Source organism: Eurytemora carolleeae, unplaced genomic scaffold (assembly GCF_000591075.1).
Source record: "Eurytemora carolleeae unplaced genomic scaffold, Eaff_2.0 scaffold154, whole genome shotgun sequence".
In the NCBI taxonomy this organism is placed as follows: domain Eukaryota; kingdom Metazoa; phylum Arthropoda; class Copepoda; order Calanoida; family Temoridae; genus Eurytemora; species Eurytemora carolleeae.
The window spans coordinates 378,437-402,771 of record NW_019396344.1 but is presented as its reverse complement, the minus strand read 5'-3'; the positions used below and the strand labels follow the sequence as shown (position 1 = coordinate 402,771).

General features: G+C 32.1%; 3 protein-coding genes across 7 annotated transcripts in view; 2 read left to right on the top strand and 1 right to left on the bottom strand.

Annotated features, from left to right (window-relative positions):
• LOC111701378 (casein kinase 1-like protein 7) overlaps positions 1–1,831 on the bottom strand; it is a 10,256-nt gene extending 8,425 nt beyond the window's left edge. For both annotated transcript variants that reach the window (XM_023472642.1, XM_023472643.1), the window contains exons 1-2: positions 1,751–1,831; positions 1,335–1,418 (exon numbers count right to left, since the gene is read on the bottom strand). In XM_023472642.1, the coding sequence (XP_023328410.1) occupies positions 1,335–1,418; positions 1,751–1,816 (150 nt within the window). In that variant the 5' untranslated portion in view covers positions 1,817–1,831. The remainder of the gene's footprint in view (positions 1–1,334; positions 1,419–1,750) is intronic.
• Positions 1–21,052, top strand: part of LOC111701376 (5'-3' exoribonuclease 2 homolog) — a 39,384-nt gene extending 18,332 nt beyond the window's left edge. For all 4 annotated transcript variants that reach the window (XM_023472638.1, XM_023472635.1, XM_023472637.1 and 1 more), the window contains 17 exons: positions 9,828–9,884; positions 10,837–10,898; positions 12,561–12,720; positions 13,581–13,696; positions 14,250–14,334; positions 14,758–14,816; positions 15,176–15,230; positions 15,839–15,993; positions 16,784–16,869; positions 17,115–17,222; positions 17,323–17,401; positions 17,991–18,051; positions 18,328–18,377; positions 18,745–18,813; positions 19,566–19,623; positions 19,985–20,077; positions 20,242–21,052. In XM_023472638.1, the coding sequence (XP_023328406.1) occupies positions 9,828–9,884; positions 10,837–10,898; positions 12,561–12,720; positions 13,581–13,696; positions 14,250–14,334; positions 14,758–14,816; positions 15,176–15,230; positions 15,839–15,993; positions 16,784–16,869; positions 17,115–17,222; positions 17,323–17,401; positions 17,991–18,051; positions 18,328–18,377; positions 18,745–18,813; positions 19,566–19,623; positions 19,985–20,077; positions 20,242–20,796 (1,908 nt within the window). In that variant the 3' untranslated portion in view covers positions 20,797–21,052. The remainder of the gene's footprint in view (positions 1–9,827; positions 9,885–10,836; positions 10,899–12,560; positions 12,721–13,580; positions 13,697–14,249; positions 14,335–14,757; positions 14,817–15,175; positions 15,231–15,838; positions 15,994–16,783; positions 16,870–17,114; positions 17,223–17,322; positions 17,402–17,990; positions 18,052–18,327; positions 18,378–18,744; positions 18,814–19,565; positions 19,624–19,984; positions 20,078–20,241) is intronic.
• On the top strand, positions 21,053–23,918 carry LOC111701360 (mitochondrial import inner membrane translocase subunit Tim9). The gene is made up of 4 exons (XM_023472615.1): positions 21,053–21,104; positions 21,721–21,888; positions 22,975–23,611; positions 23,907–23,918. The coding sequence occupies exons 1-3, from the start codon at positions 21,057–21,059 to the stop codon at positions 23,113–23,115; spliced, it is 357 nt and encodes a 118-aa protein (XP_023328383.1). The 5' UTR covers positions 21,053–21,056; the 3' UTR covers positions 23,116–23,611; positions 23,907–23,918.
• Positions 23,919–24,335: the final 417 nt, after the last annotated feature.

Sequence of the window (24,335 nt, the reverse complement as noted above, 5' to 3'; positions counted from 1 at the left end):
TGGTCATAAATAACGATGGTTGACGTTTTATATTTAATTTCTAGTATGTATTACCTGCCAAGGCAAGCTTCCATTAATGAAGTATAAGAGCATATATGCTGAATATCAATTAAATGGTTTTAATAAAGAAAAAGGAAACCATTATTAAAAGCTGGTATTTTGATATTTTCATTAAACCCCGATAATATTAATACTTTTTAAACCCCGATAATATTAATACTTTATACCAGCTTTTTTTAAAGAAATAAGACAAAAACTAGAAAAAGACACACTTTATTGAAGTTACTATTATGAAAATATTGGCATATTCTAATCTGGCAACTTCTTCATTTGTTTTTCTTCAGACTAGGGTTTAAAAATATTACCATTTATACTTGGACATGTCATTTTAGGAATGAAAATGTCACTTCAAATTTTCAAAGTTATTGATGATATAACTTAAGATGAAATATGACTTATTAATTCGTCATTTGTGAAAGGTTTATTTAAAACACATTTTTAATTCCTATTGACTCTAAATCATCTCTCCTGCTCTGAGCCTTCCCCATATGCGCATTAACAGACATGTACCTTAACCCAAGAAACATACTTAATAGTTTTTTAGAGCACCAGACCACTTTCATATTTTAGTTTTTAACTGTTGTGCTGAAAGTCTGCCATTTTCATGCATTCTCAAATTTTGTCGAATTTTTCTTATGGAATTGGCGCATTTCAAAATTTTTCAATTTGATTGCCCATAAACCCATCCTTATGAAAAATTTAAAAAAGGTTCGAATATTTGTCATAAAATGATTAGATAAGAATAATTGTAACTAACCTTGCTGTTCCTGTCATTATTTTAGAGTCTTCAAATGGCAGATGATCACCTGAAAATATTTTACTCAAAGCTTTTTTACCAGTGACCCTCTAAGGGACTGTAGTCAGAATTTTTAAAGTGTAAATGCCCCTCGGCAACTTAATAAACCAATACTTAGGATCCGGATGCTCAACATTTTGACTTCCCGGATCCAGATCTGTGAAAATATAGAGATCATATATATCCGAATCCAAGGGGGAAATACCAATCACAACCTGCTTAAATTTAACTTTTTGCTTTTTAAGCACAAATCTATAAACTAATGAGCGATTATTAAAATTTTCACAATCTCCGAATGGCATTGAGTTTCAGCATAAAAACAAGCGCGAAAAAAGTTAGAACATTTTTCAGTTGTTCAAAAAATCCGTGAATCTGTAAAGAATATCCAGTACCTGGATTCGGATCCACTTCATAATAAAAAGGATTCTAAGCACTTAATTGAAATCCTAAGCATTGAATAAAGTCTAATTTGTCCCACCTGACAGTACACATAATCTGGTTTCTGGGAAAATGTTAACCCTTTAGAGTAGCGAAGAAATTCTTGATACTGGGTCGGGCATCCCTAAATTGATTTTGTTAACGTCTTGAAGTGTCAGCTTCTTCAAATAAAAAGTCGAGAATTGTTGCTATTTTTTATCCTACAAAGCCCCACAAAAAGTCTATTTTTTTATTCCAGCTTATTTAAAAAAAGTAGAAACATTGAAATGTAAAATTTAATTAAGATTACTGTCCATTTGAGACTTAAGAGATTTATTTCTACAATTCCAAATAATGATTTCAATATTCTTTCACAAAGTTTAATTGAAATTTGACAAAACATTTTTTTTTTGATAAATTTAATTCCTCGTTTTGTTCTCTTATTTCCATCTTTAATAGTTTTTTTTAGCTAATCACCTGGCAGAGAAGTTCTGGTGTATATTTCATTTTTGTATTTTTTATTCGTTTATATTTTTCTTTCATGGTTGATGTGAAAATTCCCTGAAAAAAAAAATATCAAATTCAAATTTGAAATTATCAGAGCTGGAAACTTAAGAATTGTGAATATCGAGATCAATGCTTAAGTCCATCTTTTTTATTCTTAAGATTATTTCAATCTGTAGTCTGTGTCCAGGAAAGTGTATAAAAATCAACCAATCAGAGTGGCATATGCAGAATCTCAAACAGCGATCAGAAGTCAGGAAATTAGAAATTTTGCGCGCCATTTAATGAGAGAATCCGGTAGTGATATTAAAAAGAGCGAATTTAACAGAAATCTAAAGAGTCCACAGTGGATATTCAGATTGCGTTATTGGTATTAATGTTATCCAATTCTAAAATTGCAGCTCTGAACTGGGCTCATCATTCATCCATCTCTTATTTTATCCTTTTTGTCAACTTGATCCATCGAAAGGGGAAGGTTGACTCTTTAGATAACAATTGGAGTGCACATACATTTGATTGAAATTTTGCCCTTTAGATCTGGATCCTAAGCACTGATTTTGAATTTCTGAAACTAAATTTGTTTACATTTTTTTAATTAGAAAGATTAGAATTTGAATATCATCTTTATATGAGGGCTATGCTGAAAAGTAATATCAAATACATTCTGGACCTTAAACAAAATATTGTGCGATCAAAAAAATGTTTTTGTTTGTTTCCGTGGGAGGGGGGGGGTAAGTCTCACAGAGTAGAGTTTTACAAATAGAGGAGTTAACCTACAGAGTAGAGTTAATCATAAGACACACATTTTAAATATAAAAATTGATTTAAAAAAAATGATTCATAGTCAGGGCTACGGCCTTACCATTTTTGGTTGTTTTAAGTAACCCTGAATTTATTTATTTATTGAGTAGCATGTCCCATTCACACCCACCTTGAAAGGTCAAAGATTATATATATTTCCATATTTTTTGGCAATATAAATAGGTTGTTGGGTAAAAGGGATTTCTACGTCATATTTAAGTAGACAAAGATTTAATCTAATTTTGTCAAATCTTTTTCATGTTATTTGATTAAAAAGTGTTAAATTTTAGCCATTTTATTTTTGATTTCACTAATTTGAGCAATGTGCATAGTTTTTGGTGAAAGGAGTTTCATATATGTGGAAACAAAATCAACATATGGGTTTTTTACCATTCGTGTTAATGTAAGGAACAGCAAGTCCAAAGTCGATCATGTGAATCATGTTAAAGTTATCTCCGTCCTTCAGCCCAAGCACAAAGTTTTCAGGTTTTATGTCTCTGAAATAGATAGAAGTAAATAAAAATAAAAAATTTATAAAAATTTGTGTTTTGAAATAACTAAATTACAGAATGTTTCTCAGATTTGAACCTGAATAAGATTATTTATGACTTTTAAGCCTATTTCTTCCTTTTGGGTAGAAAATTTTATTTTTTCTCTTAAAATGTTATTAATATTTTACCTATACATAATTCCTTTGTTATGCAGGAATTCAACCCGGTCTAAAACCTAAAATCATTAAGTAGTTTTTCATCTAGGACAGAACATAATCGGTCCACATGTTGATGGTCACATGACCCTTTGTAGTTGATTTAAATGGTTGAATGAAAAAAACTGTGACTTTTTCAATTGTTTGAAGTCTTTCACGTTTAACAGAAAAATCAACGAAAATTGTTAATTGGAACACGATACAAAAAATAGTGTCTTGAAAATTAACAGGCGACAGCGAAAGCTGAGTAAGCTTAGCTTATAGGGTCCATTTAATTTAGATTCAAATATCCTTTGAAAAAATAGATCTTGCATTGAAACATTTGAGATGTTTTGGAGAGAAAAAGGATTTTTAACAGTTCTGGGTCAATGTTTTGCCCCTCAGATTATTCGCGCACTGGATCCGCTTAGTTTTGCGGATCCAGAAAGCCGAATTGATGAGGATTCAGATCTTAAGCACTGACTGAATTTGTTAAAAAACTACAAAGTCTTCTTAAAAAACAGTTACAAGAAACGATAAATGAAAGAACGGAATATTTAAAATTTTATTTTTACCTGAAACGCAATCATTGTCGTTGTTTTTAATGAAAACTTTCCCCCACAATATTGAAAAAGATCTTCAAGGTTTGGCCCAAGAAGTTCCATCACCAAGCACTCAATCTTAAAATGAAGTTTTCATGGATCTGTGTTTTCAGAATCACAACCCCTCCCCCCCTTTAATTTTTTGATAAAATGGAAAAAAGGTTTCTTTATCCTTTTTGATACTTTTTCCATTAAAATTTAGTTATTTTTCCTTAAAAATAATTTCCTCAATGCCGCAACAATATAATTACAGTGAATTGGTCTTCTGAAGTAATTGAGAAATAGCTCAATTTGTATCTTGTATTTTTCTACTTATTTGTTAAAGAATCCAATATTTATGAGAACATTTCGGTGAAATATAGAAAAGTCTGAAAAGCAAGGCACCTAAATTATTTTATGCATTTTGTTCAAGACTAGCAAGGCCCAAATTATCAAAAATGCATTGGAAATATCAGCAATGTCAAAATTAATTAAAAATCATTAAAAATCATCTTGCAATTCTGGGGTGATCTTTTACTTATAAACCCATAAGAAAAAAGTAAAAAAAAATTCCCTCAGCTCAGCTGGGAATATGTGGGTTTCAGGATATGTTCACCATAGATTAAAAAGAGGCCACCCAGGGCATAAAAGAAGTTAATGCGAGCATTTTTTTACCTTATGGCAGCTTCCAAAATATAAGAGTTCTGGAAACCCCTTTGCTTTACCTAGAAAATGCAAATTTTCCTTCATTAAATGTATGTTGTCTTTTGATTTTTTAATGAGTCGGCTAAAATGAAATTAATAAGAAGATTTGGATTGAACTAAATTAGGTAAAGCCAATATTTCTTAGTAGAGTAATCAAGTAATGGTTGCTGCGACAGATTTAAAAAAGAAAATGTTTAGTTTTTAAAATGTTCTTCATACATACTTGTGTTCAATATATTTTTAAAATCTTAAAATCATTAATTAAAGGGACTGCAACCGTAATTTCAACTGACCCTCCATGAAAAGATCAACTGTACCCTTGAAACCTTAATTTAATCAATAAAATTCGGCAGTTTTTCCAAGTAAGAAAGTGTTCTATTCTGATAATTCCTGTATATTGTCTTGCAGCAGAAATGTTCATTTTTTTAGAGAAACCACTATTAAAAATGTCCATTTTTCAGATTTTACACATTGACATCTAATTTATATTTGACATCTAATTCGTATTTGACATTTAGTTCGTATTTGACATCTAATTGGTCGTTGACATTAAATTCGTATTTGACATCTAATTCGTCTTTGACATCTAATTCGTACTTTGGTATATAATTTGTATTTGACATCTAATTCCTATTTGACGCCTGATTCATATTTGACATCTAATTCCTATTTGACATCTAATTCCTATTTGACATCTAATTTGTATTTGAAATCTAATTCGTATTTGACATCTAGTTTGTATTTGAAATCTAATTCCTATTTGACATCTAGTTCGTGTTTGAAATCTAAATCGTCTTTAACATCTAATTTGTATTTGACATCTAGTTCGTATTTGACATCTAATTCATATTTGACATCTAATTCGCATTTGACATCTAATTAGTATTTGACATCTAGTTCGTATTTGACATTAAATTCATATTTGACATCTAATTCGTATTTGACATTTAATTCGTATTTGACATTTAATTTGTATTTGACATCTAATTCGTATTTAACATCTAGTTCGTATTTGACATCTAATTCATATTTGACATCTAATTCGTATTTGACATCTAATTCGTATTTGACATATACTTCGTATGTGACATCTAGTTCGTATTTGACATCTAATTCGTATTAGATCAAAGCTTTAAAAGAAACTAGTGTGAATCTGGCATTATCATATGCTTTTAGGGTTGCTTGAGATTACACTTACCAAGCCCCCTGAATGTTTCATTTCATAACTTGTTAATTTCTTGATGAATTTGATTTAAATTATAATCTTTGTTTTAAAGTCTTCAAAAGAAATATTGTTTAAATTAAGTTTTTTTACCGTTGGCATGAACTCTCTTTAATATTTCATATTCTTGCTTGAGACAAATTATTTTCTTTTTATCGCTGGTTGTTCTTTCCAGCTTGATTGCAACCCTAGAATATTATATTTTACATTGATATTATTCTCTCCAGCTTGATTGCAACCCTAGAATATTATATTTTACATTGATATTATTCTCTCCAGCTTGATTACAACCCTAGAATATTATTTTATATATTGATATTATTTTCTCCAGCTTGATTACAACCCAAGAATATTATTTTATATATTAATATCATTCTCTCCAGCTTGATTACCACCTTAGAATATTATATTTTACATTGATATAATTCTCTCCAGCTTGATTACAACCCTAGAATATTATTTTACATTGATATTATTCTCTCCAGCTTGATTACACCCCTAGAATATTATTTTATATATTATTATTATTCTCTCCAGCTTGATTGCAACCCTAGAATGTTATATTTTACATTGATATTATTCTCTCCAGCTTGATTACAACCCTAGAATATTATTTTATATATTGATATTATTTCCCTTTAATCAACAGTATTGAATTCACAGAAGTTGTAGATTAACACTTTCTCTACATCTAAAGCTAAATTTCCAATATCTAACCGGATTTATTAGCATTTATCGCATTTAATTTATACATACATTCAAAACTAGAGGAGCTACGAGGTCACAAGGTCGTACCAGTAGTGTCGCATAAATTTGATCTAGTTTACGCAGGGAACTTAGGAGAACATTGCATTTGGGAAAATAAGCATAACTTTCTAAACACCATTCTACATAATAACAAAACTTTTGATTTTAAAACTAGCTTGGGAACCCAGCGTTGCCCAGATTACTTCCGCCATTTGCCCGTGCTTGGTCATAAATAACGATTTTAGCTATTTTTCCATATAAACGTTAACCCACTCAAGTTATAATCTCAAAACCAAGCTAAGAACATTTTCGTGGTTTTTCCCATTTTCTGATTTATAAACGGACAACCAAACAGAGATTACTACTATAAATATATACTTTTTTTTTGTTTTCACGTGCATTCCAAGCCGAACTTCGCCAAAGTTTCCAGAGCCTATACTTTTACCCACAATCCTAAAACATACAAACAAGGAAAATTAGATACCCATTCATCTTTCCTCACTAAGTCATTAGTTAAAGAGACTGAAGACGACCTTTCATACAAAGTTAGCAAATTTCCAGTTGACAACGATACCCAGCTTTGTCTGATCAAGTATGAATTATTATATAATTGTTTTTTTTTATCAGAAAAACGTCGTTCTCTTTCACATCACATATTTAATCATTTAAAGGTTTCAAGGGTACCGTTGTAAATCGGGCATTGCCAGATTTGCATGAAGGCTCAACTTGAAATTATTCCCCTGTTATCACAAATAATAATAAAAAGTATGTTTTTAAAATGTTAATAAGATTATGCCCTCCTCCAAGCAAGGACATCTCCTGATATTGCATATTGAAATTATATATAGTAAATACGTCTATAAGATGATTACATATTACACAAAAATGAGAATTCGGTATTATTTTGATCAAATATGAAATTTCAAGAGACGTACCTCAAATTTAAAACTGTATTTTTCTAAAATATTTAATACTTACTGAAGTGCTCGGCGTTGCCTGTGGATTTGTTTTAAATCGAATTTTGAAAAAAAATCTGTTTTAAAAAAGATTGATTTTTGAAGAAAAAAAAATACTTAAGAATATATAGATGAGCGAAGAGCTTTATTATGAAGAAGATTATAATGAGGAAGATTGTAATTTTTATAGCTATTATCTTTGCTGCATAAATTAACAGTGAAACCTCAAAAATATCTTCTTAATGGTTGCTAATGCAAAGTTTAAAACGGTGCCATTGTGTATTCAACTCTTAAAATAGAAGGACACTGGATGTCTTTATAAAGGGACTGTTACCTGTAGTTGTCCCCAACTCTTTTATCTTGAGACAGCTTCTCACTGTTACAAGCATTAATTTCCATCAAAGGGGAAAAAAAACAAAAAACGGGATCTTACTCCATTTAATTATATTTATCATGAAATAAAATATTAGATAATTTTCTTATTTTTGATTGAATTTTTTTTATTTCAAAGTTTGGAAATAAATTGCCTTAATCTGTGTTTTGAAAGACCTTTTTTTGCCATTATACTTAGGCTGCGATACTTCTGAAATTTGTTAATTTATTAGAAACTAGCTTGAGAACCCAGCGTTGCTGCTCAGGGTACTCATAGTTACTCCCGCCGTTTACCCGCATTTTGTTTGTAAATTATGATTTTAGCTATTTTCCCTATGAAAATTGAGCAACTCAACTTGGAATCTCAAATCCAAGCTAAGACCATTCCCGTGGTTCTCTCGAATTCCCTAATTTAAATTTGAGTCTAATCGTTCCAGGGGTTCATCAGGTATGATTGGACATTAATTAATTTTTCAGATTTGTGGGATTTAATAAAAAAATTTGTGGGATTTAATAAAAAAAATTAAAAAAAGCAGGGTTTCATATATTTTTTTTTTTTAACAATTAAATACTTATTTGAATTAAACGAAATAATAATTATTTCGATCACTCTTCTCGCCTCTTTCCTTAACCTTACCTTGCCCCTTCACCCTCAAAAACAACGAATATCAAAATCGATTAAAAAAAAAAATAAAAAAATGTAAAAATCACAAGAATATAAACAAACAAAAAGATTATTCAAAATAAAAATTTGGACTGTCAAATGGACATAAGGGAAAAGAACTCAGATTATGAGATGGAAAAAAGATAATTTGCAAATATTCACTTTCTAAAAAAATGTTCTTAATATTCACACATCTACACAGTTTGTTTTTAATCTTTGTGAAGAAACAATCTCAAGGAATAATAATTGTCTAAAAACATTTTTATAAAATTATTAAAAATATCCAAATGTATGTGTAAGTCTTCCAAGTTAGAGAGCACTTTTACACTGAGGATATATCTTAGGAAGCCTTAGAGTTAGTACTATATAGGCCTAGCATTTTTTATTCTTTTCAAACTTTGTAGTATAAGAGATATTTAGGATAGGAGTAGCCTATACATATATTTAAAATTTGCCTAATTAATTCTTGTAAAATTAATATTTGGGACTGGAACTGTGTGGGTTTTTTATTTTCTTTTTTGTGTTTCTTTAGTTTAAATAATATTTTTTTTATACCAAAAATACGCCTTTTTGGTCTTGTCAGTAAACACTTCACACACTAAAACCGGGTCCATTGGTTGCATTTCTTTTTTCAGTTTTTGCAAAGAAACCCAAAGCAAACAAATCTTTTAATTACAGATTGTCATAGAGCTGTCCATTTTATATTGATGTTTTTTTTTGCAATAATTGCAACAACTCTGCCTATGGCAATTTGCGATAAAAGTTGTTCCATAGATGTATATGTATTTGTTAATTGTTTTTTTTTCTGCTCTGTATGCTTGCAAAAGTACTGTAAGATATATGAAACCTTTTCGATATCTTTATTTGAAATGTCTACTGGTATTGGAATAGATTAGAATTTTGATATTATTGGTTTTAACTGGTTCAATAGATATTTTTCAATAATTATTTACTTTGTGGGAATAAATCGGAGGAATGCAGGATTTTTACAAAATTTTAAACTTAAAAGAACTATGTATCGTGGACATTTTCTTTAAAGGGAGTTTGAGTGTAATCTTAAGTGACCGTTCATGGCAAGTTGGCAGAGCCTGATTCACACCGGTACCCTGGAAATCTTTCTCTCGTCAATATTGTGGAAGATATTGTCGAAATTTCTAGGTTTAAAAATGTTTGAAAATAATTTTTTAAAGAAAATTATAAACATTGATATCTGCAGACAAAGCGTTTAAGGGTACTGCTGTAAATTTGGCATTGCCATCTTTGCATGGAGGATCACTTGAAATTACGCGTACAGTCCCTTTAACTAAAAAATTCCAGGGTTTCTTGACGGATTCTGGAATGGTGAACCCTGAACGAGTTCAACTTATTATGCAGGTACAACACTAATTTTGAATAAAAATGAATTTTTTTCTTTTAAATATTCAATTGCACGACTTATTAATATCATTATCCTGAACTATAAACAACTACCTAAAGAACCTGTCCAGGCTTCGCCGTTTACGTACCCACTGTTGGTATTGAATTATAAACTTATGTTTATCCGTGGAAAAAAAAATATTTCAAGCTCCGGGTTACCTTCGGGTTTCCTAGAAACTTCAGCCAATTTATTTCAGCCTTTTGGCTAGTTATAGAGCTTTTTTATATAGATTATGTTTCATATAATACTCTTTCACAATTTCCACAGCCAACGTCCGCTAAAGAATCCCAGCTGGGCTGAAAGACATTTTCGTCTCACTTGATCCGGATTTGTGCTGACCCGGATCTCGGGGCCCTTACATTTTGCAGATATATACTTTAAGCACTGTATAAAATGAATTCTGCAGATCTGTAATCTAAGCACTGTTGAATTCTGCAGATCTGTAATCTAAGCACTGTAAATAATGAATTCTGCAGATCTGTAATCTAAGCACTGTTCATAGTGAATTCTGCAGATCTGTAATCTAAGCACTGTAAATAATGAATTCTGCAGATTTGAACTTGAAGTAAATTTGTAATCTAAGCACTGTATAAAATTAATTCTGCAGACCTGTAATCTAAGCACTGTAAATAATGAATTCTGCAGATCTGTAATCTAAGCAATTTAAATAATGAATTCTGCAGATCTGTATTCTAAGCACTGTTAAAATGAATTCTGCAGATCGGTATTCTAAGCACTGGAAATAATGAATTCTGCAGATCTGTAATCTAAGCACTGTACAAATAATTTCTGCAGATCTGTATTCTAAGAACTTAAAAAATAAATTCTGCAGATCTGTAATCTAAGCACTGCAAAAAATGAATTATGCAGACCTGTAAACTAAGCACTGTAAAAAAATAAATTCTTTAGGATCTGGGGGAAATGGAAGATCACATCTTCAAGGAAAGACAGAGGAGAGAACTGGATTTCAGGTAATTGTACTACCCATACCTTGTTCAACCTCTTCTCACTATTCATAAAATCTTACTTCTGGAGTATCCAAAGGTTGAGACGAAATTCTAATCCAGTTTTAAGTGGAAATACGGTTGTTTTAATGAAATCTTAAAATAAGAAACGTCGCTTGGGATTTTGTAACCTTGAAAATGTGTCCTGAACAAATCTAAATCCAAAGCTTTGTTCAATCACTGCGTCTCACTATATCTTTAAATATGAACTTTGGAGTTTCCTAAAGGTTAGGTCTGAATCTTGCTCCTGATCTAAGAAAAGTATGCAAGGTTGTTATATCTTCATTTGCACTTCTCATTCATTATCAGTTTAAGTGGAATAAAGGTCGTCTTTATAAAGTCTATTAAAAAGAAACATCGCATGAGATTTTGAAACCTTGACAATAAGCCCTGAATACTTAAAAATATACATGTTAGGTTAGCTTTAAATCCTGATAAAATAGATCATTCGTTGGAAACATGAAAAGTATAAGTTCATGGTAGATTTGTAATTAGAAATAACCAGATATAAATGGGGTCTTAGTCAAGTCTGAAATTTAAAAACATTGCTTGGTATTTCTTAACTCTGAAATGTGCCAAAATAGTTCACTAATATTGCGTCAAAATCTTTCATTTCACTAAAGTTCTAATCAAATAATTAGACAAAAACTTTCATTCTGCTGATAATGACTGAGAGATATCAACTTTTTCATTTTTGTCATGTCTCCTAATTTTGATCTCTGTTATCTTGATCTTGATCTTGATCTTAATCTAACCTTTGAGATACTTCAGGTTTTGAAATTAATGAACGTGAACAAAGTAGATCAACCACGTCTTCCTAGTTAAAATACCTCTCTTTAATAAGATCAATCTTGAACCAGCGGAGGAGAAGTAGTTAGATTAGCCGTATCTAGTTCACCTACTTGTTGCTTTTTTATCTTCTTTAAAATTCTTTAAAATCCTGGGCATCACAACATCTAAATGTGGCATCATATAAACTTTTCATGATATCAAACATTCTCCGAGTTCAGATAAATAGTTTTTTAATGTTGGGGTTGGGATTTAGTTAACTTTTTAGCAATTTATTCTTTTATAATTTTTATGAAATTAAAAGGTACGAGGCAAAGTTAATATAAATTTTTCTTTTTTCTCCTTTCTCCACATGAATTGGATGTCTGCAGGATCTCATTTCTTCTTAACTCTTTCTGCTTGTCCATTTTTGGCACTGTTTTTTGATTTAGTTTTAGTACTTTTTCTAATGGGCTGATTTATTGAAAGGTTCAGCCCCAAACAGTGTACACTTACTCTAGAGTGTTTTATAGAATTCAAAAGTTTCTCAAATTCCTCCTGTTATATCATGATGTGTATTGTTAAATAGAGTTCTTATCAAAAAGCTATTTCAAAATCGATTAATATATGCCTGTTCAAATTTTTATCTTTAAATGTCGTATTTTTAAAAGAAAACTACTCAATTTTCTTAGACGGGAAGCTTTATAACTTGACTGAAACTCAGCATACGACTCTAGGACCTTGTGCATTCGATTCTAGATGAAAAGTCAAAATCGCTTGAAAACTGACAGCCCCAAACAGGGAATTTCTGTACACGTCCCAATCCCCACCCTTGAAAAATTGTTCAACTTTTCACTCTAGGGCCAGGAACAAAGCGAACAAACGAAGGTCTCAGGGGCATTTAAACAAGGCCCCCGCCTGGGTTCCTCAAGGTCAGTTTGCCCCTAAGCCCCTGATGGGGGACAGGGATGATCAGAGGTTGAAGAATGTGAGACAGGAGGCCGCTGAAATGAGGATTAAGGTGAGAAATTAAAGGGACTGTAGATGTAATATTAAGGGAGTGGCATGTCGGTTCATACCCTTTAAATAAATGATGAAAGAGATTTTCTTCCTTTCGGAAAATTGATCATCTTAAATTGTTGTTTTTCACTTAGGTTATTTGAGAATTTATGATATTCAACTTAGTTTAAGTTTACTTGAGAATTTATGCTATTCAACTTAGTTTAAGTTTACTTACGAATTTATGCTATTCAACTTAGTTTAAGTTTACNGCATGAGGAGTTAGGCCCGCGGAATAGGACTAACCCGATCTGCAATGTCAACAGGTTACACACATGATAGATATAAACAGGTTTAAGTACTTGTATAAATCTTATTAAGTGTAGATTTTATATACCAGTTTATTGCACGTTTTTGTGGTTCCCAGATACCACATTAAGTTTACTTGCGAAATTATGCTATTTAACTTAGTTTAAGTTACGTGCGAATGTAATACCAAACAGAATGTAAGCAATACTTAACTAAATTTAAACATACTAAACTAAATGTAAACAATATTAATTAAATGTAAACAATACTGAACTAAATGTAAACAATACTGAACTAAATGTAAACAATACTAAACTAAATGTAAATAATTCTTTACTAAATGCAAACAATACCATTTATAAACAATACTAAACTAAATGTAAACAATACTAAACTAGATATAAACAATTCTAAGCTAAATGTAAACAATACTAAACTGTAAACAATACTGAACAAATTGTAAACAATAATAAACTAAATGTAAACAAAACTAAACTTAATGCAAATAACACAACTTAATGTAAACATTGATACAAAACTAAAGGTAAACAATTCTAAACTAATATACTTCAGGGGATGCAGATAAGTTCTAACAGTGGAGGAGGAAGTAACACCACACACTCCAACCTGAGTAGGATGGATAGTGGAACTGCTCTTAAAGGGATGATCAGGGAGGAAGGAGGAGATAGGTTAGTGCAAATGTATGTAAATGTTGTCTTAATTGCAATGGAGACCCTAAATCTTCATATGACGTCACTGATACTTAACTAACAATCATCACGTTTCACAAATATTGATTGTGCTAACAAGTTTTAAGTAGATGAAAAAGGCAATTCTAATTCAAGTTTTCAATTTCAGATTTCACTTATATCTAGTGAGTCGCAAAATTTATAATTTTTTTTTAAAAAGCAGTGTCTTTATATGAGGATTCTGAAATTTAAAAACATTGCTTGGTATTTCTTAACTCTGAAATGTGCCAAAATAGTTCACTAATATTGCGTCAAAATCTTTCATTTCACTAAAGTTCTAATCAAATAATTAGACAAAAACTTTCATTCNACAACATCAGTTTTCATGGAAGCGCGGGAAGATGTTACAGTTTTATAGCGGAACTGTTTGTGAAACCGTTTTGGAGTTGGTTTGGTCATGAAACATTTAAGTAAGCTGTTGGCAATTGATGGGGAGGGGGGATAATGTGGTGAGGACGAGCTTAGCAGAGTATCAAATTGCTTATATTTTAAGAGGTGTGAAAAGATCAGCTCCACAAGATGAGGAGGAGGACGATGAGCCTCCAGATGAGGTTCGACTTTGGGAGGATGGATTTAAGGAACACCATTTTTATCATCAATTAGAATGGACTTCTAAATGAAAAAGTTAAAAAAAAGTTTAATTCGAGGAATTTTAATAGTTACAGGGAATTATGTAAAATTGAAACATCAAAAGGCAAGTTTGTTTTTTCATACTTTTTCATTTTTTTAACCAACATTTTCTTAGTTTCTCTTATTCAGCGAATTCATAGTCAATTATTGAGAAAGACATTGTCGTGAAGCTAACTGAAAAATTTGTAATTCTAACAATTTCACCCATTGTTTCTGTAACAGAAAAACAAAAGTGGTGTTTATTTATAATATGTACGTCTTTCTCATTGTTGCCCACCTGGTTTAACGATAAAATTTCACTGACTGTCTTTGATTAACTTTCAAAACTGTAATTTTTTTCTTTCGATTGAAGAATTATGTGGTGATATTAGGATCGATATTATGAATCTAAATTCGATGTAGGCACCGAAGACAGGGAGTTTAGATACAGGTGATCATATCAAAAAAGCCCCCCCCCCCCTCGATGTTATCTCCTCAATAATGTTAATTCAAAAATGTAGTCCTATATTTTCTAGAACTGAATAAGACGATTTTTCTAGTGATCTCTTAAATGGAACGTATTCTACGTACGGAGAGATTTTGTGTTTTACTGAACAAAAAATTGATTTTGAATATTAATCTTATGAATATTAATGAAATTGAAAAGAGTTAGGGCTCATCAAAAGTGTGTAAAAAGAAGATATTTTTGAAAGTGGAATATATATCTAATATAAAGACACATTCTCGTAGTGCTCTCCATTCCATTCATTTAAAAGTGAAGAAAAATGGCCATTTTTTCATTTTTTTAAGGATTGCTGCTGAGTATACTATTGGTTTATGCTGGGTCTTGCGATATTACTATCAGGTTCCATTTTTAGTTCTCTATAATCTACATATCTATGTTTGATCGTTTAAATTTCCGATCATAACTAATGTACCCCTTGACCGATTTGCCTCAAATTTTGATTGGGGAACTCGGGAGCACCACAGAAATATTCTTTGCTTAGTTTTGAGATTCAAGTTGCGTGGCTAAAATCGTAATTTACGACCAAGCGCGGGTAAACGGCTGGAATAACTATGTTTACCATGGGAAACGCTGGGTCTTCAAGCTATACCATACTTTTACTAACATCGTTTTAATGCTTTATGAATTTTTTACCTCAAAGACCCAAAGTCAGTTTGCCCAAGAACTGCTATAAAAATACAAAATATTTTATTTTTTAGAGAATAATTTGTTCGTGTAAAAGATTAATTCAATTCTGATATTTTAACCGAAAAATGTCCTGTGTCCGAATTTAACGAATTTTTAGCCGCGTCAAAAATCCGCCAAAAACCGGTTTCAATTGAGCGCCGGCTTAAATCTTGAAATATTGAATACGATTTTAAGTGGAACCAACCATATTTGCGCCGCGGCTCAAATTCTTTAAATTCGGCCTCTGATTTGATGTTTTTTTATTGCTTGGTTAATTATAGGGTTGTAGCAGCTGGAAATGGTACTTTCCGTATCATTACGCACCTTTTGCGTCAGATTTCGTGAATATTGGAGATATCGAGAACAAGTTTGAGAAGGGCACCCGACCTTTTAAACCCATGGAGCAGTTGATGAGCGTTTTCCCTGCTGCATCAAGGTATTTCTAGTTTTTTTTTTTAGCAATCTGAGTGAAATTTTGCATATGGGCATCATTTGTGTTTATTTTAAGAAAAATTTAAATAACTTTTTTGAAATTCCCCCCCCCCCCATTTCCCATGTTTTTAAATATTTTTCACGAAAGAGTATGATTCAAAGACAAGCTAGGTTTACCCACATCTCACCGCAGGTAAAAATACGCGGCCTTGGCACTTGCGGATTATTCAATACGTAACTACGTTTATGCGCATTTACTAATTTCTCCTTTTTCTTGTGTGTGGATTTAAAAAAAAATCTATTTAAAACACCTATCTGTTAGTCAAGAATCTCGTCACTAACTTCAGTACAAAGTTGAAGGTTTTCAGATCAATTTTCATCCCTATTTTCCCATATTTTATCATATTTTCCAGCTTTTTTCACATTTCTGGATTCATGAAAGCATTTTGTCAACGAAAATAAGAGGCCTGTAGCACCTGCTTTCATCTTTCGTGTTTTGTTTGCTAATCAAATTTTGACTCTATTTTTCATCCTTTTTATACCTGAATTGAATTCACTTCTTTTTATTTATTTTAAAAAGTCTTTAAACTAAAATTTTGGTTGTATAATAATCCTCGACATAATTATGAAATATTTTTTTATATTTAACACTAGAAATATTATTATTTTAAATATTAAACATGATTCCTGTGTCACTAATTTGAATATTTATGGAGTGAAGAACTGTTTTTCTCAAGAACATACGTTGTATGGATAAATACTGATTGATTGATTTATTAATTGATGTATTTAAGACAACATGTACCTGATACCTGGGGTGAACTGATGATAGATCCCATGGGACCCATCATAGACTTCTATCCCGTAGATTTTAAAATAGGTTCGTTCATATAATTTTTAACTGATGATTTTCCATTGATTTCAGTGATATGTGAACGATAAAAAGAATAAACCTGTGCACATTGATAGTATCTTTATATTGCATGAATTTATAATTCCTGATTTATAGAATAATTATAAACTTCCATTTTTTATTTTATTTTTATAATTTCTGATTTTAAGGTTAATTATAAACTTCCATTTTTATTTGATTTTAAGAACAGTCCCTTATTTAGTTATTTTTAGATTTGAACGGGAAGAAGTACGCCTGGCAGGGTGTAGCATTGCTGCCCTTTGTTGATGAAGAGAGACTGCACAAGGCTCTAGAACCTGTTTACCCACATCTCACCGCAGGTAAAAATACGCGGCCTTGGCGCTTGCGGATTTTTCAATGCGCATTTTCTAATTTCTCCTTTTCTTGTCTTTTTTTTTAATAATCTATTTTGGGTTTTAGAGGAAATTGCGCGAAATGTGCGGGGAGATGATAGAATATTTCTGCGCGAGGGTCATCCTGGACACAGTGTTCTTGCAAGGTATATTTAAGGGATCGGTAAGAATGATCTGGGGTTAACTTGCTAGGTATCGTTGATAGAAAATGGCTTCTAACTAATTATGCCTGTTCCAGACTTTATTCCTTGATCCTCAAACAGATTTTCGTTTTCTTTCTGTTTTTCTTTCTTTCTTTTTTTCTTTCTTTCTTTCTTTCTTTCTTTCTTTCTTTCTTTCTTTCTTTCTTTCTTTCTTTCCTTCTTTCTTGTATACTAAATGTTAATTTTCGCAAAGAAAAATGTAATTTTCAATTGTGTATCAAATATAATCATTAAATTGATTTGGGCACATTTTTAAATATAATTCAGTTATTAATTGTAAAATCCTCAACCACATGTTATTAGTATTTTTGATGTTTTGTTAAGTGAGCAATCCCTTATATTTTAGGATTTTATGTGATGTTTTGTTAAGTAAGCAATCCCTTATATTTTAGGATTTTTTGTGATGTTTTAAAAAGCGAACAGTCCCCTTTTAGTTAAGTTTTAAATGTGATGTTTTAATAAGTGAGCAGTCCCTTTAATTTTTAGTATTTTTTGTGAAGTTTTGAAAAGCGAGCAATCTCTTTATTTCAAGTATTTGGAGCGATGATCTTGAGCGGGATCAGGAGGTTCCCATACCGGCTGGACTTTTCCAGGTGAACATCAACATTTTGTGATTTGTTCAATTGCTAAAGAAACCCCGAGCATGGATAAATATGTTGCCGGTCACATGGTCCAGGGTGGGTGATGATTCTCGTAGATTCACAGTCATATCAAGTTTAAACCTGAGTTGCAAACATCAATCAGGATTTTATACCTTAACATGTTAACTGTTACTCTGAAAGTTAAACCAATTAAGATTTGAAGATTGATTGATTGACTGTGTTTAAGTTTATTTTATATTATATTATTAATTGACTGTATTTATGAAGGGTATGACGGGAAACGTACTATGGAGCCGAGACTGCGTGGAGCCTCAGGGGTAAATTCATAAAATTTCAGATTTTATATTTCAATTAAAAAAAAATAAAAAACATTTGACAGTCGCATGTCGAGGCAAAAGTTGTATAATAAGATGTAAAGCTGTGTTAAGTCGCAAAGTTTTATCCACATATTGCAAGAAATTTTTTTTTTTTTGCCTCGACTTTTTAAAGAGGAATCAACGGATTTCTATTGCAAAGACGCGTAGGTAAATCGCTGTGCTTCAATTTTACTAGATCTATATAGCAAGGTATCACAAAACCAAAATTATGAAGCAGTAAATATCATTACTATTTTATTTAAAGAATTTATCTTTTTTAGGACGTTAAAAATAATTTTAATATGTTGCTTAAAGTCATGTTTTTTAGGACTTTTAAGACCCCGGTTTACGGGTTAAAACCACTGGAAGGAAACAGGGTGATATGCGCCAGATACAGGAATATATTTCAAAATTATATTAAGTTGTCATGATTTTCCGCATTCATACTTTTTTTTCATGAACTCTAAGATGTAAATCCTTGATGTATATTACAAGTATGAACTACAGTCGTCGTCGTTTATATCAACACAATGAAGACGATGTAAACAAAGAGTATCTGTCAATTAGCAGATTCTATTTGTTTTATAGTAAACTTTATTTGAAAAAAAACTTGATAAAAACAAAACTTAAATCGAAAAGTCGTCTTCATTGCATTGATTTAAATGTCTATCACTGCATGTAAGTACTAAGTATGTACCATGAATGAACGTTATTTTGTGCGTCTTTAATAAGTGTTCTTCTCTTAAGTGCGTCCATCTCGTCCTATTAGTGTTTCCAATGAGGTTTCGCCTGCATTTGTGCAACGTGCGTCCGTAATTTGTGAAACGTGCGTCCGTAATTTGTGAAACTTGCGTACGTAATTTGTGAAACGTGTGTTCGTGTTTAAGAAATCGTAAGATTTAAGGAACAAATGTAGTACATTTTTATTTAAATATGATGTTAACATCGAATTAATAAAAATAGCTTAGCGAGGGGGTTGTTTTTAGCTACGAAATTTATTGGGGATTTCCCTTTTCTTTTTAATTGAGAAATAATTTTTGATAGATTAAGTAAATTGATGCAGTAGTAAGATGTTATAGGGTTCCAAAATGGGGGTTAAATCTATATCTTGTTTAGGTTCATTATATATAAAAAGAAATAAATTTCAAGAGATCCAAAATATCCGGAGGATTTCATATTCCCAAGCAGAAGATTAGAAGGAGCCAAGGTAATTATCTAAATAGTAAAGCTCTTCGCGCATATATATGATAAATATATATTTAATGTTTTTAATCTTTGTGAAGAAACAATCTCAAGAACTGACGAGGTTCAACCCAGACCGAAATATATTTTCAATAAATGTGGAACTAACATCTACTTTTTTTTCTCTACAGAGGTTTGGTCCATCACCATCACCGAATTTTAAATATATATTTATTTATAAACTATAAAGCAATAATCAGAGAAGTTTCTCAGTTGTATTATATTTATATATTTGTATATATAATAAATACATTTGGCAAAAAAAAATGTTCAAGAAAATATACAATCCTTGACCAATCAATAACAACATTAATTGTCTTTACTAGGATCCCCCGACAGTCCTGAAACCTGGAGATTTAACGGAACGTGGATCCCGGGAGTGGAAACCTAGGATGGGATTCACAGAAAGAAGGGATCAGGTGAGGGTAGTTCTTTAAATATTTTTATAAGTTATCCCCCCCCCTCCACCAAAATTAGAGCTTTTTTTGGTTTGTAATAATGCTTTTTTCAAGTTTTTTTTAGATTAGGGGACTTTTTCTATTCTTTTAACTTTTTATATGTCACATACAATTTTCAATTTTAGGCATCTTTGGGTGGTGCCGGGCATAGAATGCTGGGCCATCATACTCCTCGAGGTGGGGGTGGATATGGAGCCCCACCTGCTCTAGTTGGAGATTTCGTATTTCAAGATGGTGAAATGTCTGGCCGAGGACGAGGGCGTGGTGCCAGCTACGGGGGACGCGGTGGTGGTTACGATGGGGGATATGGTGGGCGGGGCGGAGGGCAGGATGGGGGATACGGTGGGCGTAATTACGGAGGGTCATTTGGACGGGGTGGGAACAGAGGCGGAGGTGGATATGACAATCGAGGTCGAGGAGGCGGAGGGGGGTATCAGGGCGGAGGTCAGGAAGGTGGCGGTAGATATCAATCCCGTGGAGGCAGTGGTGGAGGTGGATACCAAGGACATGGAGGAGGCGGAGGAGGTGGATACCAAGGACATGGAGGAGGCGGAGGTAGTGGAAATCAAGGTAGAGGAGGAGGCGGAGGTTATCAAGGTCGAGGTGGAGATGGAAGTGGCGGATACCAGAGCCGAGGTGGAGGTGGCGGCGGATACTATACCTCAGGGTACAACAGATAGTGCCCAGTTTCCACTCATAAATTAATTATAATTTTGTAATCTCCTATTTACACGATTTACTTTTTGTGACTAAAATGTGTAATGTGTTTCATTACGGCAATTTAATTGTATTTTTTTAGAATCATACATTTTTCTTTGTAAAATGGAATGCTGTTGTTCATTTGACGAAAAATGTTTAAACTTTTTTACTGTCCCTGACAAGAAACAGTAAACAATTTGTTGTTTTTTTTTTAATATGAAGAGATTTTTTCAGAAACAAAATGTCGGAAACTGATGTGGAACAGATCAGAACCTTTAAGGATTTCATGGTGGGTCAAGTGTATACTATTTTATTTTCTAATTCACTAGTATTCTCAAGACATATGTCGTATAATCATTAGTTTTTTAGTTGCAATAGGCATGACAAATTTTTCTGTAAATGGAAGTGTTTGCGGAAATTTAAGGGGGCATATGTTGACGTCGAATTGAATTCGATATTGATCGCTGGTTATTTTACTTTTATCTGTTTCGTCTGAAGGAAGAAATTGATTAAAATATCGAAGAGCGTAAGACCTTCACAAATTCACAGAGTTTCATTTTCCCACTCAGATCGTAAAGTTAATATTTATAGATTGTATAGTTAATATTTCATAATTTGTAATATCTGAATGAGTAGTTTGAAATTTAATTGAATTATTTACGATCTGAGTGTAATAATGCAATTCCGTGGGTATAAGACGTTTTTAGCCAATTTTCTTTTTAAAGACAAAACTGATAGTTGTTAAACTTGAAGCAATCAATATAGAAAACAATTCAATATCACTCTATACCACCCTTTAATTTTTCGCGAACACTCCCTTGAAAACTGTATTTTCATTGTGAAAAGTTCTGGATATTCTAAACCGTAAAAATAATATTTTTGTTCAAATAAATTTGAATGTTCAGGCTAATTATAACAAGTTGAGTGAAATATGTTTCTCCGACTGTGTCTGGGATTTTACAAGCAGAAAGGTAGAAAAACTAAGAATGATTAAAGGGACTGTTGATTTAAGAAGCGACCCTCCCATTTATAACGTTACCAAATTCCTGTTATGTATCAGATATCATCGGTCGTCTTAAATTTTCCTTTTCTCTGCTGTGTAAATCCGTATGTTGGTTTTGTTAATAACCTCAGTTGAAAGTAATCAAATGTCAACCCTCCATCATGTTTGCTCTGATAAAGGTTTAAGAGTACCAGTATTTATCCGACAAGTACATATTTAATAGAAGGGTTGGCAAATCCTTCAATTACCTTACTCTGAAATGTTCATGAGTATCAGCTATGGAAATATGCCAGAATGCATGGAGATTGCGGTCAGCACCCAGATGATGGTGTGGTGGGTGTTAGGTTTTTCCCAAGGGCGAATTCCCAAGTGACAATTTTCCAAATGTACAATTTTCCATAGGTTAGGGTAGGCCTTCTGAGGCTCCGCAGGCTGCAATGGGGGCCGAGCGCTTCAGCAAGTGTTGGCTCAGGGGTCGAACGCTGCGGCTAAGGCATGCTAGGGGAGACGAGTGCTGCCCTTGGAATTAACTTGGGAAGTTGCCTCTTGGGAAATTGAAAGTTGGGAAGTTGCCACTGGGATAATAAATACCCTTGAAAGTCGTTGGTTGGGAAAATTTTGGGGAAAGTCCTTCATTTCGTCTGGGGGTTCCATTTTGGGGCTTTCTTTCAGATCTTAATATTATTTTCAACGGATATCCATTTAATCGTTTTCAATGGTTGCATGATTGGAAATGAACAATTCGAAAAGGTCATGATAATTTTAACACTTCTATTTAAGTCACGCTTTTTCATGTTTATTACCTCAAAGCTTTTGCAATTCTTTTGTTTCCGTCAACATTTCCGTTAATCCCCGTTCCACGTTGGGCTCTCTTTCAGATGTACAGTTGATTTGATTTGATTTGATTTGATTTGATTTGATTTGATTTGATTTGATTTGATTTGATTTGATTGTAATATAAAAAAAAATTTCACCACAGGTATCTATTGATTTGATTTGATTTGATTTGATTTGATTTGATTTGATTTGATTTGATTTGATTTGATTTGATTTGATTTGATTTGATTTGATTTGATTTGATTTGATTTGATTTGATTTGATTTGATTTGATTTGATTTGATTTGATTTGATTTGATTTGATTTGATTTGATTTGATTTGANGACCCATTTCTCTTTCACTCGACCCCTTCCCCCCTCTGTCAAAATTAGAAATGTTAAATTTCTTCTTTTTCAGGAATTTCAAGTTGTTGCAAATGAAAACGCTATGGCTCAGATTTCTCGAACTGGAAGGATGTAGAACAGATTTTCTATCATAGAAAAACAAAACTCAATTGGAATTCAAATGTGTATTTTCTGATTCGGAAAATTAGGTTTTTGTGTCTTAATTTCCAGGAAACAAGAATTTTGAGCCAGGAAAACGGAATTTTGAGCTTGGAAACTGGTTTTTGAGAAAAAGAAACCATGAATTTGAAAACTAATTTTTTTTTGTCTTTGATATATACAAATATTTTGATATGTTGAGTATTGTGTAGCCGAATTTTTAGCATTTTTTAATGAAATTTTGTTATTAAACTTATGTTATATGTAGTTGTTTTTTCTTTCAGAAAGATTTAAAGTGAAGAAATGTCGGTTACTATATCTACGAATTGTTTGACAAGCAAGTCTCTTAACGGCCTCCTATCTACTATTCCTGTAGAGGCTGGCGAGGCTGAGGGGAAACCAACTGAGAATGATGATGATCAATATGATTTTGAAGTTGATTCTATAGATCCTGATATTTGTGTTGAATTGAGGTTATATTTGTTTAGCAACATCAGGGTTGAAGCTATTTTAAGAACTACACCTTATATCAATGTTTATAACTTTGAAAACTGATTTCCAATTGTGGTTTCTTTGCGCATTTTTACTGCTTGTAAAAATAATAATTATTGACAGAAATATACCTTAAAAAACGAAAATATCTTCCATTTTACTATCTTAATCAAATGAATGTTTTATCGGTTCCGTTGTAAAATCTGGCTTTGCCATCTTTACACGGAGAGTCACTTGAAATTACGCTAACAGTCCCTTTAAAAACTATGTGTTTAGATCACCGAAGACTAAAAAGCAAGGCGAGGCTGAACTAGATATATCTGATAAATCCCCGTCAGTGGCCGGCGAACTACGGTTTGACTGTGATTCTCGTCAAATATGCCGATTGTGTTTAATGTCGGAGATTCGACATATCGAGGTGTTCTCTTCAAACCAATTCATCTGTTCAGCAACAGGGATTCATTCAATTCTATCTTTATTTTAATAGAAAAAGAGTTTCGCAAAAAATTTTCAAATGTAGACCTAAAGCCTCCAAATTGGCTTCCTTGGGGGAAAAAATATTTGGGATTGAACTAAACATTGTTACTTTGTGTCAATGCTTAGGATACAGATCCGTTGGATCCGCAAGAATTTGCTTCCTGGATCCGGATCCGCAAAAATATCAACCTAAAACTGCTAAAAAAAATCTTTTTACTCCAAAACCCA